Source organism: Numenius arquata, chromosome 32 (genome assembly GCF_964106895.1).
Source record: "Numenius arquata chromosome 32, bNumArq3.hap1.1, whole genome shotgun sequence".
In the NCBI taxonomy this organism is placed as follows: Eukaryota; Metazoa; Chordata; class Aves; order Charadriiformes; family Scolopacidae; genus Numenius; species Numenius arquata.
Window position 1 is genome coordinate 678,096 of NC_133607.1, and position 15,905 is coordinate 694,000.

General features: G+C 61.4%; 1 protein-coding gene across 1 annotated transcript in view; it reads right to left on the reverse strand.

The window, feature by feature from the left end:
- Positions 1 to 15,347, reverse strand: part of LOC141476426 (uncharacterized) — an 83,916-nt gene extending 68,569 nt beyond the window's left edge. Inside the window, 14 exon segments of the mRNA XM_074165104.1 lie at positions 1,628 to 1,942; positions 2,798 to 3,121; positions 3,759 to 4,073; positions 4,301 to 4,624; positions 5,480 to 5,800; positions 6,986 to 7,348; positions 8,171 to 8,504; positions 8,870 to 8,903; positions 9,101 to 9,437; positions 10,844 to 11,150; positions 11,827 to 12,119; positions 12,350 to 12,712; positions 13,535 to 13,832; positions 15,048 to 15,347. Of these exon segments, the coding sequence (XP_074021205.1) occupies positions 1,628 to 1,942; positions 2,798 to 3,121; positions 3,759 to 4,073; positions 4,301 to 4,624; positions 5,480 to 5,800; positions 6,986 to 7,348; positions 8,171 to 8,504; positions 8,870 to 8,903; positions 9,101 to 9,437; positions 10,844 to 11,150; positions 11,827 to 12,119; positions 12,350 to 12,712; positions 13,535 to 13,832; positions 15,048 to 15,347 (4,228 nt within the window).
- Positions 15,348 to 15,905: the final 558 nt, after the last annotated feature.

Sequence of the window (15,905 nt, forward strand, 5' to 3'; positions counted from 1 at the left end):
GAAAATACAGACATGCTTCCTGGAAAAGGAGGTAAGCAGTGGAATTCGTAAAACTCCTCACTTCCTCACCATTAGTACAATGGGACCCTTCCTCTTACACAGATCTCTATCCAGAAGCATTCGGGTGGTTTTCTGGATTGCAACAAAATCTACATCTCACCCTGCAGGTCCCTAAGTAGAGCCTCTCTCTTCCTGTACACTGGAAGGTTTGGTCAGGCAGCTCATTGCTTTGCTCAGATTCCTCTGTTCCCCATTTCTCAGGGTACTCAGGTCGTCCACCCACATGGTGTTTAACCAGTCACCAAAAAAGGCAGAAAGACCACCACAGAAGAGTGAAAAGAGCTCCTCCGTGGGGTTTGATTTCAAGGCAACAGGAGACCTTGCCACAATCAGTCACCCACCACCTTTCCAGGGACAGAGCTCCTTGGAACTCTTCCATCAAGTCACCAAGGTTTTGTCTTCTGGTAAGACACGCAAGTGTGGATGGGCCCTCAAACGGTGGCCCCCTGCAAGGTGAGGCGGAGAGCGTCACCAGCACAAACACAGGCACCTGGTCCCATTTGAGGTGCCATCAGGCATCCAAGAAACCCAGGAGGAGGGGGCAGCTGTGACACAGGGCTGAACGGGAGACCCACCCCTATCTGCAGCGCTGGCAGGAGGCCAGCGCATCGCAAGCGGCACTAGATGCTGGTGTCCCGGCCGACCACCCAGACAAGACGGACCCAAGGCAGAGGGGAGGGAGGTTCAGTGGACTTCAGGGTATGGTGACGACGCACGTCGCGTCACGTCAGCACCGCGCACACATGAAAAAGGACTCTTCTGCTCGCAGCAGAAGAGTCAAGGGACCGGTTCAGGGGCTACGGGGGAGAGCAAGGGGGTGGCTGGGCACGGACACTTGTTCTCCTGGGATAAAGTCCTCACGGTGGCCAAGGGGAGCTGCTGCTCTCAGCCAACCTGAAATCGGTTCCTAGACAGATCCAAGACGTGAGCAGAGCGGGTGTTTCTCTACCGAGTTATCCTTGGGGCAGCGTTGCTCCTTCCAGAGCTGCACCGCGGTGGGGTCTGGAGCGGCTTACCCAGGCACACCACGCTGGCATCTTCTCGGTGGTCGCAGTTATTGTCTCCCCACGGCCTGGCCCTGCACTCGGAGAGGGCAGCCTCGGCGCCGGTGCAGTTCACATCGTCCAGCCAGATGGGCTCATACCCCATCCCAAACTGAGCTCCGGGCGGAGCGGCGACGGCCGTCCCGCAGCCCAGCTGCCGGCACACCACTTGCGCGTCATCCAGGTCCCAGCCGTCGTCGCACACGCTGCCCCATCGCTGGTTGTGCAGCACCTCCACTCTCCCAGAGCAGCGACTGGAGCCGTTCACCAGCCGCACCTCAGTAGGGTCTGCAATGGAAAGGTAGAGAGGTGTCGCCTTGTGGGGGTGGACCTAGCGGGGGAGAAAGCAAGCGTTGGATACGAGACGGAGGACGGATCCCCGCACGTTCAGCCTTTGTCTTCCCTCAGAGATTTGAGGACTCCCACGGGGAAAGAACATCGTCAGAGATAAGCACGGAAAAGTGGCCGCAGAGCTCCTGCAATGTTGGCACCCAGGAGCTCGTCAGCAGAGGAACAACAGCTACCTGAGCACACCACACCAGCATCTTCTCCGTGGTAGCACTTGTGGACTCCTTTCGGCTTGGACCCACATTCGGAGAGGGCCAACTCGGTCCCCGTGCAGTTCACCTCATCCAGCCAGATGGGGTCACGGCCCCGGCCAAAGTGAGCCGAGCCCGGGGCTGCCACTGCCGCCCCGCAGCCCAGCTGCCGGCAGACCACCTCGGCATCGCTCAGGTCCCAGCCGTCGTCACACACCGTCCCCCACTGCTGCTGATGGAGCACCTCAACCCTCCCGGCACAGCGGCGCGGGCCATCCACCAACCGAAGCGCCATGGTGTCTGCAACAAAGGAGGACACCAACAAGCCCTCAGGAAGGGCTGCTGGAGAAGGTCCCGGGCGTAGGGCCTCATGCAGGACCGTACCCCCCTCTACTCTCAGCTCCCTGCCATGACACCTTCACAAAACAGGGATTCCGGTGGGACACGGCACGGTCCTTGACACCGTGGAAATGCCCAGGGGTTGTCCACTTGGGCTGAAAATGAGCCAGGGCATAGGGGAGAAAGAGCAGTGACGGGATCCCCCCCTGCATCCCTTGCCCTTATTACCACTACTAGCACTAGTAGCAAGGGAATTGTCATTCCCTTGCCCTCTGGAGGAAAGGCAGAGGGTCCTTCCACGCTGCTCCTCTGTTTGCTCTATTCTACTGCAGCTCCTGGGAACTCTTCCGTCGAGTCACCCGGGTTTTGTCTTGGGCTGGCAACCCATTGCAAGCTGGAGGGATGGGGGGGGGGCGGGTTGTCTTCCCATCTTGGACCACCTCTAGAGATCCAGAAGCAGCTTGGGACATAGAGACGGAGAAGCCTGCAGCCATGCAGGGCAAGCACCGATGGCCAGATGCTTCCTCTGACCGCACGCACTCCAACACCCGGAGCAGGCGTGCGTGACAGACGTGGCAAGCCACTTGAGAACCGACACTTTAAGCTGCCAGATAGAGGGTTACCACCAACAGGCGGGAGCGCATCCAGACAGGACGCCTACAGAAGCAGAGCTACCTCACCTCCCCAGCGTTTCTGACTGCTGCTTGCAATGGCGTTGTACCCAAAGGAGAGCAACGCCTGCAGAGAGGCGAGCAAACTGAAAGTAGGCGCAAGAGCACCCACAGAGAAACTTCTCCCTGAAGCCGTAACCTGGACCAGGCTTACCCGAGCACACGACACCCGCATCTTCACCATGGATGCAGTTATGGGCTCCCCAGCGCCTGAAGCTGCATTCAGCGATGGCACCTTCCGTCCCCGTGCAGTTCACGTCATCCAGCCAGATGGGGTCACGGCCCCGGCCAAAGTGAGCCGAGCCCGGGGCTGCCACTGCCGCCCCGCAGCCCAGCTGCCGGCAGACCACCTCGGCATCGCTCAGGTCCCAGCCGTCGTCACACACCGTCCCCCACTGCTGCTGATGGAGCACCTCAACCCTCCCGGAGCAGCGGCTGGAGCCGTTCACCAGCCGGAGCTGAGCTGCTCCTGGAATTACAAAAGACACCTGGAAGTCAAACACCCAAGTGTGGATGGGCCCTCAAACGGTGGCCCCCTGCAAGGTGAGGCGGAGAGCGTCACCAGCACAAACACAGGCACCTGGTCCCATTTGAGGTGCCATCAGGCATCCAAGAAACCCAGGAGGAGGGGGCAGCTGTGACACAGGGCTGAATGGGAGACCCACCCCTATCTGCAGCGCTGGCAGGAGGCCAGCGCATCGCAAGCGGCACTAGATGCTGGTGTCCCGGCCGACCAACCGGACAAGACGGACCCAAGGCAGAGGGGAGGGAGGTTCAGTGGACTTCAGGGTATGGTGACGACGCACGTCGCGTCACGTCAGCACCGCGCACACATGAAAAAGGACTCTTCTGCTCGCAGCAGAAGAGTCAAGGGACCGGTTCAGGGGCTACGGGGGAGAGCAAGGGGGTGGCTGGGCACGGACACTTGTTCTCCTGGGATAAAGTCCTCACGGTGGCCAAGGGGAGCTGCTGCTCTCAGCCAACCTGAAATCGGTTCCTAGACAGATCCAAGACGTGAGCAGAGCGGGTGTTTCTCTACCGAGTTATCCTTGGGGCAGCGTTGCTCCTTCCAGAGCTGCACCGCGGTGGGGTCTGGAGCGGCTTACCCAGGCACACCACGCTGGCATCTTCTCGGTGGTCGCAGTTATTGTCTCCCCACGGCCTGGCCCTGCACTCGGAGAGGGCAGCCTCGGCGCCGGTGCAGTTCACATCGTCCAGCCAGATGGGCTCATACCCCATCCCAAACTGAGCTCCGGGCGGAGCGGCGACGGCCGTCCCGCAGCCCAGCTGCCGGCACACCACTTGCGCGTCATCCAGGTCCCAGCCGTCGTCACACACGCTGCCCCATCGCTGGTTGTGCAGCACCTCCACTCTCCCAGAGCAGCGACTGGAGCCGTTCACCAGCCGCACCTCAGTAGGGTCTGCAATGGAAAGGTAGAGAGGTGTCGCCTTGTGGGGGTGGACCTAGCGGGGGAGAAAGCAAGCGTTGGATACGAGACGGAGGACGGATCCCCGCACGTTCAGCCTTTGTCTTCCCTCAGAGATTTGAGGACTCCCACGGGGAAAGAACATCGTCAGAGATAAGCACGGAAAAGTGGCCGCAGAGCTCCTGCAATGTTGGCACCCAGGAGCTCGTCAGCAGAGGAACAACAGCTACCTGAGCACACCACACCAGCATCTTCTCCGTGGTAGCACTTGTGGACTCCTTTCGGCTTGGACCCACATTCGGAGAGGGCCAACTCGGTCCCCGTGCAGTTCACCTCATCCAGCCAGATGGGGTCACGGCCCCGGCCAAAGTGAGCCGAGCCCGGGGCTGCCACTGCCGCCCCGCAGCCCAGCTGCCGGCAGACCACCTCGGCATCGCTCAGGTCCCAGCCGTCGTCACACACCGTCCCCCACTGCTGCTGATGGAGCACCTCAACCCTCCCGGCACAGCGGCGCGGGCCATCCACCAACCGAAGCGCCATGGTGTCTGCAACAAAGGAGGACACCAACAAGCCCTCAGGAAGGGCTGCTGGAGAAGGTCCCGGGCGTAGGGCCTCATGCAGGACCGTACCCCCCTCTACTCTCAGCTCCCTGCCATGACACCTTCACAAAACAGGGATTCCGGTGGGACACGGCACGGTCCTTGACACCGTGGAAATGCCCAGGGGTTGTCCACTTGGGCTGAAAATGAGCCAGGGCATAGGGGAGAAAGAGCAGTGACGGGATCCCCCCCTGCATCCCTTGCCCTTATTACCACTACTAGCACTAGTAGCAAGGGAATTGTCATTCCCTTGCCCTCTGGAGGAAAGGCAGAGGGTCCTTCCACGCTGCTCCTCTGTTTGCTCTATTCTACTGCAGCTCCTGGGAACTCTTCCGTCGAGTCACCCGGGTTTTGTCTTGGGCTGGCAACCCATTGCAAGCTGGAGGGATGGGGGGGGGGCGGGTTGTCTTCCCATCTTGGACCACCTCTAGAGATCCAGAAGCAGCTTGGGACATAGAGACGGAGAAGCCTGCAGCCATGCAGGGCAAGCACCGATGGCCAGATGCTTCCTCTGACCGCACGCACTCCAACACCCGGAGCAGGCGTGCGTGACGGACGTGGCAAGCCACTTGAGAACCGACACTTTAAGCTGCCAGATAGAGGGTTACCACCAACAGGCGGGAGCGCATCCAGACAGGACGCCTACAGAAGCAGAGCTACCTCACCTCCCCAGCGTTTCTGACTGCTGCTTGCAATGGCGTTGTACCCAAAGGAGAGCAACGCCTGCAGAGAGGCGAGCAAACTGAAAGTAGGCGCAAGAGCACCCACAGAGAAACTTCTCCCTGAAGCCGTAACCTGGACCAGGCTTACCCGAGCACACGACACCCGCATCTTCACCATGGATGCAGTTATGGGCTCCCCAGCGCCTGAAGCTGCATTCAGCGATGGCACCTTCCGTCCCCGTGCAGTTCACGTCATCCAGCCAGATGGGGTCACGGCCCCGGCCAAAGTGAGCCGAGCCCGGGGCTGCCACTGCCGCCCCGCAGCCCAGCTGCCGGCAGACCACCTCGGCATCGCTCAGGTCCCAGCCGTCGTCACACACCGTCCCCCACTGCTGCTGATGGAGCACCTCAACCCTCCCGGAGCAGCGGCTGGAGCCGTTCACCAGCCGGAGCTGAGCTGCTCCTGGAATTACAAAAGACACCTGGAAGTCAAACACCCAAGTGTGGATGGGCCCTCAAACGGTGGCCCCCTGCAAGGTGAGGCGGAGAGCGTCACCAGCACAAACACAGGCACCTGGTCCCATTTGAGGTGCCATCAGGCATCCAAGAAACCCAGGAGGAGGGGGCAGCTGTGACACAGGGCTGAATGGGAGACCCACCCCTATCTGCAGCGCTGGCAGGAGGCCAGCGCATCGCAAGCGGCACTAGATGCTGGTGTCCCGGCCGACCAACCGGACAAGACGGACCCAAGGCAGAGGGGAGGGAGGTTCAGTGGACTTCAGGGTATGGTGACGACGCACGTCGCGTCACGTCAGCACCGCGCACACATGAAAAAGGACTCTTCTGCTCGCAGCAGAAGAGTCAAGGGACCGGTTCAGGGGCTACGGGGGAGAGCAAGGGGGTGGCTGGGCACGGACACTTGTTCTCCTGGGATAAAGTCCTCACGGTGGCCAAGGGGAGCTGCTGCTCTCAGCCAACCTGAAATCGGTTCCTAGACAGATCCAAGACGTGAGCAGAGCGGGTGTTTCTCTACCGAGTTATCCTTGGGGCAGCGTTGCTCCTTCCAGAGCTGCACCGCGGTGGGGTCTGGAGCGGCTTACCCAGGCACACCACGCTGGCATCTTCTCGGTGGTCGCAGTTATTGTCTCCCCACGGCCTGGCCCTGCACTCGGAGAGGGCAGCCTCGGCGCCGGTGCAGTTCACATCGTCCAGCCAGATGGGCTCATACCCCATCCCAAACTGAGCTCCGGGCGGAGCGGCGACGGCCGTCCCGCAGCCCAGCTGCCGGCACACCACTTGCGCGTCATCCAGGTCCCAGCCGTCGTCACACACGCTGCCCCATCGCTGGTTGTGCAGCACCTCCACTCTCCCAGAGCAGCGACTGGAGCCGTTCACCAGCCGCACCTCAGTAGGGTCTGCAATGGAAAGGTAGAGAGGTGTCGCCTTGTGGGGGTGGACCTAGCGGGGGAGAAAGCAAGCGTTGGATACGAGACGGAGGACGGATCCCCGCACGTTCAGCCTTTGTCTTCCCTCAGAGATTTGAGGACTCCCACGGGGAAAGAACATCGTCAGAGATAAGCACGGAAAAGTGGCCGCAGAGCTCCTGCAATGTTGGCACCCAGGAGCTCGTCAGCAGAGGAACAACAGCTACCTGAGCACACCACACCAGCATCTTCTCCGTGGTAGCACTTGTGGACTCCTTTCGGCTTGGACCCACATTCGGAGAGGGCCAACTCGGTCCCCGTGCAGTTCACCTCATCCAGCCAGATGGGGTCACGGCCCCGGCCAAAGTGAGCCGAGCCCGGGGCTGCCACTGCCGCCCCGCAGCCCAGCTGCCGGCAGACCACCTCGGCATCGCTCAGGTCCCAGCCGTCGTCACACACCGTCCCCCACTGCTGCTGATGGAGCACCTCAACCCTCCCGGCACAGCGGCGCGGGCCATCCACCAACCGAAGCGCCATGGTGTCTGCAACAAAGGAGGACACCAACAAGCCCTCAGGAAGGGCTGCTGGAGAAGGTCCCGGGCGTAGGGCCTCATGCAGGACCGTACCCCCCTCTACTCTCAGCTCCCTGCCATGACACCTTCACAAAACAGGGATTCCGGTGGGACACGGCACGGTCCTTGACACCGTGGAAATGCCCAGGGGTTGTCCACTTGGGCTGAAAATGAGCCAGGGCATAGGGGAGAAAGAGCAGTGACGGGATCCCCCCCTGCATCCCTTGCCCTTATTACCACTACTAGCACTAGTAGCAAGGGAATTGTCATTCCCTTGCCCTCTGGAGGAAAGGCAGAGGGTCCTTCCACGCTGCTCCTCTGTTTGCTCTATTCTACTGCAGCTCCTGGGAACTCTTCCGTCGAGTCACCCGGGTTTTGTCTTGGGCTGGCAACCCATTGCAAGCTGGAGGGATGGGGGGGGGGCGGGTTGTCTTCCCATCTTGGACCACCTCTAGAGATCCAGAAGCAGCTTGGGACATAGAGACGGAGAAGCCTGCAGCCATGCAGGGCAAGCACCGATGGCCAGATGCTTCCTCTGACCGCACGCACTCCAACACCCGGAGCAGGCGTGCGTGACGGACGTGGCAAGCCACTTGAGAACCGACACTTTAAGCTGCCAGATAGAGGGTTACCACCAACAGGCGGGAGCGCATCCAGACAGGACGCCTACAGAAGCAGAGCTACCTCACCTCCCCAGCGTTTCTGACTGCTGCTTGCAATGGCGTTGTACCCAAAGGAGAGCAACGCCTGCAGAGAGGCGAGCAAACTGAAAGTAGGCGCAAGAGCACCCACAGAGAAACTTCTCCCTGAAGCCGTAACCTGGACCAGGCTTACCCGAGCACACGACACCCGCATCTTCACCATGGATGCAGTTATGGGCTCCCCAGCGCCTGAAGCTGCATTCAGCGATGGCACCTTCCGTCCCCGTGCAGTTCACGTCATCCAGCCAGATGGGGTCACGGCCCCGGCCAAAGTGAGCCGAGCCCGGGGCTGCCACTGCCGCCCCGCAGCCCAGCTGCCGGCAGACCACCTCGGCATCGCTCAGGTCCCAGCCGTCGTCACACACCGTCCCCCACTGCTGCTGATGGAGCACCTCAACCCTCCCGGAGCAGCGGCTGGAGCCGTTCACCAGCCGGAGCTGAGCTGCTCCTGGAATTACAAAAGACACCTGGAAGTCAAACACCCAAGTGTGGATGGGCCCTCAAACGGTGGCCCCCTGCAAGGTGAGGCGGAGAGCGTCACCAGCACAAACACAGGCACCTGGTCCCATTTGAGGTGCCATCAGGCATCCAAGAAACCCAGGAGGAGGGGGCAGCTGTGACACAGGGCTGAATGGGAGACCCACCCCTATCTGCAGCGCTGGCAGGAGGCCAGCGCATCGCAAGCGGCACTAGATGCTGGTGTCCCGGCCGACCAACCGGACAAGACGGACCCAAGGCAGAGGGGAGGGAGGTTCAGTGGACTTCAGGGTATGGTGACGACGCACGTCGCGTCACGTCAGCACCGCGCACACATGAAAAAGGACTCTTCTGCTCGCAGCAGAAGAGTCAAGGGACCGGTTCAGGGGCTACGGGGGAGAGCAAGGGGGTGGCTGGGCACGGACACTTGTTCTCCTGGGATAAAGTCCTCACGGTGGCCAAGGGGAGCTGCTGCTCTCAGCCAACCTGAAATCGGTTCCTAGACAGATCCAAGACGTGAGCAGAGCGGGTGTTTCTCTACCGAGTTATCCTTGGGGCAGCGTTGCTCCTTCCAGAGCTGCACCGCGGTGGGGTCTGGAGCGGCTTACCCAGGCACACCACGCTGGCATCTTCTCGGTGGTCGCAGTTATTGTCTCCCCACGGCCTGGCCCTGCACTCGGAGAGGGCAGCCTCGGCGCCGGTGCAGTTCACATCGTCCAGCCAGATGGGCTCATACCCCATCCCAAACTGAGCTCCGGGCGGAGCGGCGACGGCCGTCCCGCAGCCCAGCTGCCGGCACACCACTTGCGCGTCATCCAGGTCCCAGCCGTCGTCACACACGCTGCCCCATCGCTGGTTGTGCAGCACCTCCACTCTCCCAGAGCAGCGACTGGAGCCGTTCACCAGCCGCACCTCAGTAGGGTCTGCAATGGAAAGGTAGAGAGGTGTCGCCTTGTGGGGGTGGACCTAGCGGGGGAGAAAGCAAGCGTTGGATACGAGACGGAGGACGGATCCCCGCACGTTCAGCCTTTGTCTTCCCTCAGAGATTTGAGGACTCCCACGGGGAAAGAACATCGTCAGAGATAAGCACGGAAAAGTGGCCGCAGAGCTCCTGCAATGTTGGCACCCAGGAGCTCGTCAGCAGAGGAACAACAGCTACCTGAGCACACCACACCAGCATCTTCTCCGTGGTAGCACTTGTGGACTCCTTTCGGCTTGGACCCACATTCGGAGAGGGCCAACTCGGTCCCCGTGCAGTTCACCTCATCCAGCCAGATGGGGTCACGGCCCCGGCCAAAGTGAGCCGAGCCCGGGGCTGCCACTGCCGCCCCGCAGCCCAGCTGCCGGCAGACCACCTCGGCATCGCTCAGGTCCCAGCCGTCGTCACACACCGTCCCCCACTGCTGCTGATGGAGCACCTCAACCCTCCCGGCACAGCGGCGCGGGCCATCCACCAACCGAAGCGCCATGGTGTCTGCAACAAAGGAGGACACCAACAAGCCCTCAGGAAGGGCTGCTGGAGAAGGTCCCGGGCGTAGGGCCTCATGCAGGACCGTACCCCCCTCTACTCTCAGCTCCCTGCCATGACACCTTCACAAAACAGGGATTCCGGTGGGACACGGCACGGTCCTTGACACCGTGGAAATGCCCAGGGGTTGTCCACTTGGGCTGAAAATGAGCCAGGGCATAGGGGAGAAAGAGCAGTGACGGGATCCCCCCCTGCATCCCTTGCCCTTATTACCACTACTAGCACTAGTAGCAAGGGAATTGTCATTCCCTTGCCCTCTGGAGGAAAGGCAGAGGGTCCTTCCACGCTGCTCCTCTGTTTGCTCTATTCTACTGCAGCTCCTGGGAACTCTTCCGTCGAGTCACCCGGGTTTTGTCTTGGGCTGGCAACCCATTGCAAGCTGGAGGGATGGGGGGGGGGCGGGTTGTCTTCCCATCTTGGACCACCTCTAGAGATCCAGAAGCAGCTTGGGACATAGAGACGGAGAAGCCTGCAGCCATGCAGGGCAAGCACCGATGGCCAGATGCTTCCTCTGACCGCACGCACTCCAACACCCGGAGCAGGCGTGCGTGACGGACGTGGCAAGCCACTTGAGAACCGACACTTTAAGCTGCCAGATAGAGGGTTACCACCAACAGGCGGGAGCGCATCCAGACAGGACGCCTACAGAAGCAGAGCTACCTCACCTCCCCAGCGTTTCTGACTGCTGCTTGCAATGGCGTTGTACCCAAAGGAGAGCAACGCCTGCAGAGAGGCGAGCAAACTGAAAGTAGGCGCAAGAGCACCCACAGAGAAACTTCTCCCTGAAGCCGTAACCTGGACCAGGCTTACCCGAGCACACGACACCCGCATCTTCACCATGGATGCAGTTATGGGCTCCCCAGCGCCTGAAGCTGCATTCAGCGATGGCACCTTCCGTCCCCGTGCAGTTCACGTCATCCAGCCAGATGGGGTCACGGCCCCGGCCAAAGTGAGCCGAGCCCGGGGCTGCCACTGCCGCCCCGCAGCCCAGCTGCCGGCAGACCACCTCGGCATCGCTCAGGTCCCAGCCGTCGTCACACACCGTCCCCCACTGCTGCTGATGGAGCACCTCAACCCTCCCGGAGCAGCGGCTGGAGCCGTTCACCAGCCGGAGCTGAGCTGCTCCTGGAATTACAAAAGACACCTGGAAGTCAAACACCCAAGTGTGGATGGGCCCTCAAACGGTGGCCCCCTGCAAGGTGAGGCGGAGAGCGTCACCAGCACAAACACAGGCACCTGGTCCCATTTGAGGTGCCATCAGGCATCCAAGAAACCCAGGAGGAGGGGGCAGCTGTGACACAGGGCTGAATGGGAGACCCACCCCTATCTGCAGCGCTGGCAGGAGGCCAGCGCATCGCAAGCGGCACTAGATGCTGGTGTCCCGGCCGACCAACCGGACAAGACGGACCCAAGGCAGAGGGGAGGGAGGTTCAGTGGACTTCAGGGTATGGTGACGACGCACGTCGCGTCACGTCAGCACCGCGCACACATGAAAAAGGACTCTTCTGCTCGCAGCAGAAGAGTCAAGGGACCGGTTCAGGGGCTACGGGGGAGAGCAAGGGGGTGGCTGGGCACGGACACTTGTTCTCCTGGGATAAAGTCCTCACGGTGGCCAAGGGGAGCTGCTGCTCTCAGCCAACCTGAAATCGGTTCCTAGACAGATCCAAGACGTGAGCAGAGCGGGTGTTTCTCTACCGAGTTATCCTTGGGGCAGCGTTGCTCCTTCCAGAGCTGCACCGCGGTGGGGTCTGGAGCGGCTTACCCAGGCACACCACGCTGGCATCTTCTCGGTGGTCGCAGTTATTGTCTCCCCACGGCCTGGCCCTGCACTCGGAGAGGGCAGCCTCGGCGCCGGTGCAGTTCACATCGTCCAGCCAGATGGGCTCATACCCCATCCCAAACTGAGCTCCGGGCGGAGCGGCGACGGCCGTCCCGCAGCCCAGCTGCCGGCACACCACTTGCGCGTCATCCAGGTCCCAGCCGTCGTCACACACGCTGCCCCATCGCTGGTTGTGCAGCACCTCCACTCTCCCAGAGCAGCGACTGGAGCCGTTCACCAGCCGCACCTCAGTAGGGTCTGCAATGGAAAGGTAGAGAGGTGTCGCCTTGTGGGGGTGGACCTAGCGGGGGAGAAAGCAAGCGTTGGATACGAGACGGAGGACGGATCCCCGCACGTTCAGCCTTTGTCTTCCCTCAGAGATTTGAGGACTCCCACGGGGAAAGAACATCGTCAGAGATAAGCACGGAAAAGTGGCCGCAGAGCTCCTGCAATGTTGGCACCCAGGAGCTCGTCAGCAGAGGAACAACAGCTACCTGAGCACACCACACCAGCATCTTCTCCGTGGTAGCACTTGTGGACTCCTTTCGGCTTGGACCCACATTCGGAGAGGGCCAACTCGGTCCCCGTGCAGTTCACCTCATCCAGCCAGATGGGGTCACGGCCCCGGCCAAAGTGAGCCGAGCCCGGGGCTGCCACTGCCGCCCCGCAGCCCAGCTGCCGGCAGACCACCTCGGCATCGCTCAGGTCCCAGCCGTCGTCACACACCGTCCCCCACTGCTGCTGATGGAGCACCTCAACCCTCCCGGCACAGCGGCGCGGGCCATCCACCAACCGAAGCGCCATGGTGTCTGCAACAAAGGAGGACACCAACAAGCCCTCAGGAAGGGCTGCTGGAGAAGGTCCCGGGCGTAGGGCCTCATGCAGGACCGTACCCCCCTCTACTCTCAGCTCCCTGCCATGACACCTTCACAAAACAGGGATTCCGGTGGGACACGGCACGGTCCTTGACACCGTGGAAATGCCCAGGGGTTGTCCACTTGGGCTGAAAATGAGCCAGGGCATAGGGGAGAAAGAGCAGTGACGGGATCCCCCCCTGCATCCCTTGCCCTTATTACCACTACTAGCACTAGTAGCAAGGGAATTGTCATTCCCTTGCCCTCTGGAGGAAAGGCAGAGGGTCCTTCCACGCTGCTCCTCTGTTTGCTCTATTCTACTGCAGCTCCTGGGAACTCTTCCGTCGAGTCACCCGGGTTTTGTCTTGGGCTGGCAACCCATTGCAAGCTGGAGGGATGGGGGGGGGGCGGGTTGTCTTCCCATCTTGGACCACCTCTAGAGATCCAGAAGCAGCTTGGGACATAGAGACGGAGAAGCCTGCAGCCATGCAGGGCAAGCACCGATGGCCAGATGCTTCCTCTGACCGCACGCACTCCAACACCCGGAGCAGGCGTGCGTGACGGACGTGGCAAGCCACTTGAGAACCGACACTTTAAGCTGCCAGATAGAGGGTTACCACCAACAGGCGGGAGCGCATCCAGACAGGACGCCTACAGAAGCAGAGCTACCTCACCTCCCCAGCGTTTCTGACTGCTGCTTGCAATGGCGTTGTACCCAAAGGAGAGCAACGCCTGCAGAGAGGCGAGCAAACTGAAAGTAGGCGCAAGAGCACCCACAGAGAAACTTCTCCCTGAAGCCGTAACCTGGACCAGGCTTACCCGAGCACACGACACCCGCATCTTCACCATGGATGCAGTTATGGGCTCCCCAGCGCCTGAAGCTGCATTCAGCGATGGCACCTTCCGTCCCCGTGCAGTTCACGTCATCCAGCCAGATGGGGTCACGGCCCCGGCCAAAGTGAGCCGAGCCCGGGGCTGCCACTGCCGCCCCGCAGCCCAGCTGCCGGCAGACCACCTCGGCATCGCTCAGGTCCCAGCCGTCGTCACACACCGTCCCCCACTGCTGCTGATGGAGCACCTCAACCCTCCCGGAGCAGCGGCTGGAGCCGTTCACCAGCCGGAGCTGAGCTGCTCCTGGAATTACAAAAGACACCTGGAAGTCAAACACCCAAGTGTGGATGGGCCCTCAAACGGTGGCCCCCTGCAAGGTGAGGCGGAGAGCGTCACCAGCACAAACACAGGCACCTGGTCCCATTTGAGGTGCCATCAGGCATCCAAGAAACCCAGGAGGAGGGGGCAGCTGTGACACAGGGCTGAATGGGAGACCCACCCCTATCTGCAGCGCTGGCAGGAGGCCAGCGCATCGCAAGCGGCACTAGATGCTGGTGTCCCGGCCGACCAACCGGACAAGACGGACCCAAGGCAGAGGGGAGGGAGGTTCAGTGGACTTCAGGGTATGGTGACGACGCACGTCGCGTCACGTCAGCACCGCGCACACATGAAAAAGGACTCTTCTGCTCGCAGCAGAAGAGTCAAGGGACCGGTTCAGGGGCTACGGGGGAGAGCAAGGGGGTGGCTGGGCACGGACACTTGTTCTCCTGGGATAAAGTCCTCACGGTGGCCAAGGGGAGCTGCTGCTCTCAGCCAACCTGAAATCGGTTCCTAGACAGATCCAAGACGTGAGCAGAGCGGGTGTTTCTCTACCGAGTTATCCTTGGGGCAGCGTTGCTCCTTCCAGAGCTGCACCGCGGTGGGGTCTGGAGCGGCTTACCCAGGCACACCACGCTGGCATCTTCTCGGTGGTCGCAGTTATTGTCTCCCCACGGCCTGGCCCTGCACTCGGAGAGGGCAGCCTCGGCGCCGGTGCAGTTCACATCGTCCAGCCAGATGGGCTCATACCCCATCCCAAACTGAGCTCCGGGCGGAGCGGCGACGGCCGTCCCGCAGCCCAGCTGCCGGCACACCACTTGCGCGTCATCCAGGTCCCAGCCGTCGTCACACACGCTGCCCCATCGCTGGTTGTGCAGCACCTCCACTCTCCCAGAGCAGCGACTGGAGCCGTTCACCAGCCGCACCTCAGTAGGGTCTGCAATGGAAAGGTAGAGAGGTGTCGCCTTGTGGGGGTGGACCTAGCGGGGGAGAAAGCAAGCGTTGGATACGAGACGGAGGACGGATCCCCGCACGTTCAGCCTTTGTCTTCCCTCAGAGATTTGAGGACTCCCACGGGGAAAGAACATCGTCAGAGATAAGCACGGAAAAGTGGCCGCAGAGCTCCTGCAATGTTGGCACCCAGGAGCTCGTCAGCAGAGGAACAACAGCTACCTGAGCACACCACACCAGCATCTTCTCCGTGGTAGCACTTGTGGACTCCTTTCGGCTTGGACCCACATTCGGAGAGGGCCAACTCGGTCCCCGTGCAGTTCACGTCATCCAGCCAGATGGGGTCACGGCCCCGGCCAAAGTGAGCCGAGCCCGGGGCTGCCACTGCCGCCCCGCAGCCCAGCTGCCGGCAGACCACCTCGGCATCGCTCAGGTCCCAGCCGTCGTCACACACCGTCCCCCACTGCTGCTGATGGAGCACCTCAACCCTCCCGGCACAGCGGCGCGGGCCATCCACCAACCGAAGCGCCATGGTGTCTGCAACAAAGGAGGACACCAACAAGCCCTCAGGAAGGGCTGCTGGAGAAGGTCCCGGGCGTAGGGCCTCATGCAGGACCGTACCCCCCTCTACTCTCAGCTCCCTGCCATGACACCTTCACAAAACAGGGATTCCGGTGGGACACGGCACGGTCCTTGACACCGTGGAAATGCCCAGGGGTTGTCCACTTGGGCTGAAAATGAGCCAGGGCATAGGGGAGAAAGAGCAGTGACGGGATCCCCCCCTGCATCCCTTGCCCTTATTACCACTACTAGCACTAGTAGCAAGGGAATTGTCATTCCCTTGCCCTCTGGAGGAAAGGCAGAGGGTCCTTCCACGCTGCTCCTCTGTTTGCTCTATTCTACTGCAGCTCCTGGGAACTCTTCCGTCGAGTCACCCGGGTTTTGTCTTGGGCTGGCAACCCATTGCAAGCTGGAGGGATGGGGGGGGGGCGGGTTGTCTTCCCATCTTGGACCACCTCTAGAGATCCAGAAGCAGCTTGGGACATAGAGACGGAGAAGCCTGCAGCCATGCAGGGCAAGCACCGATGGC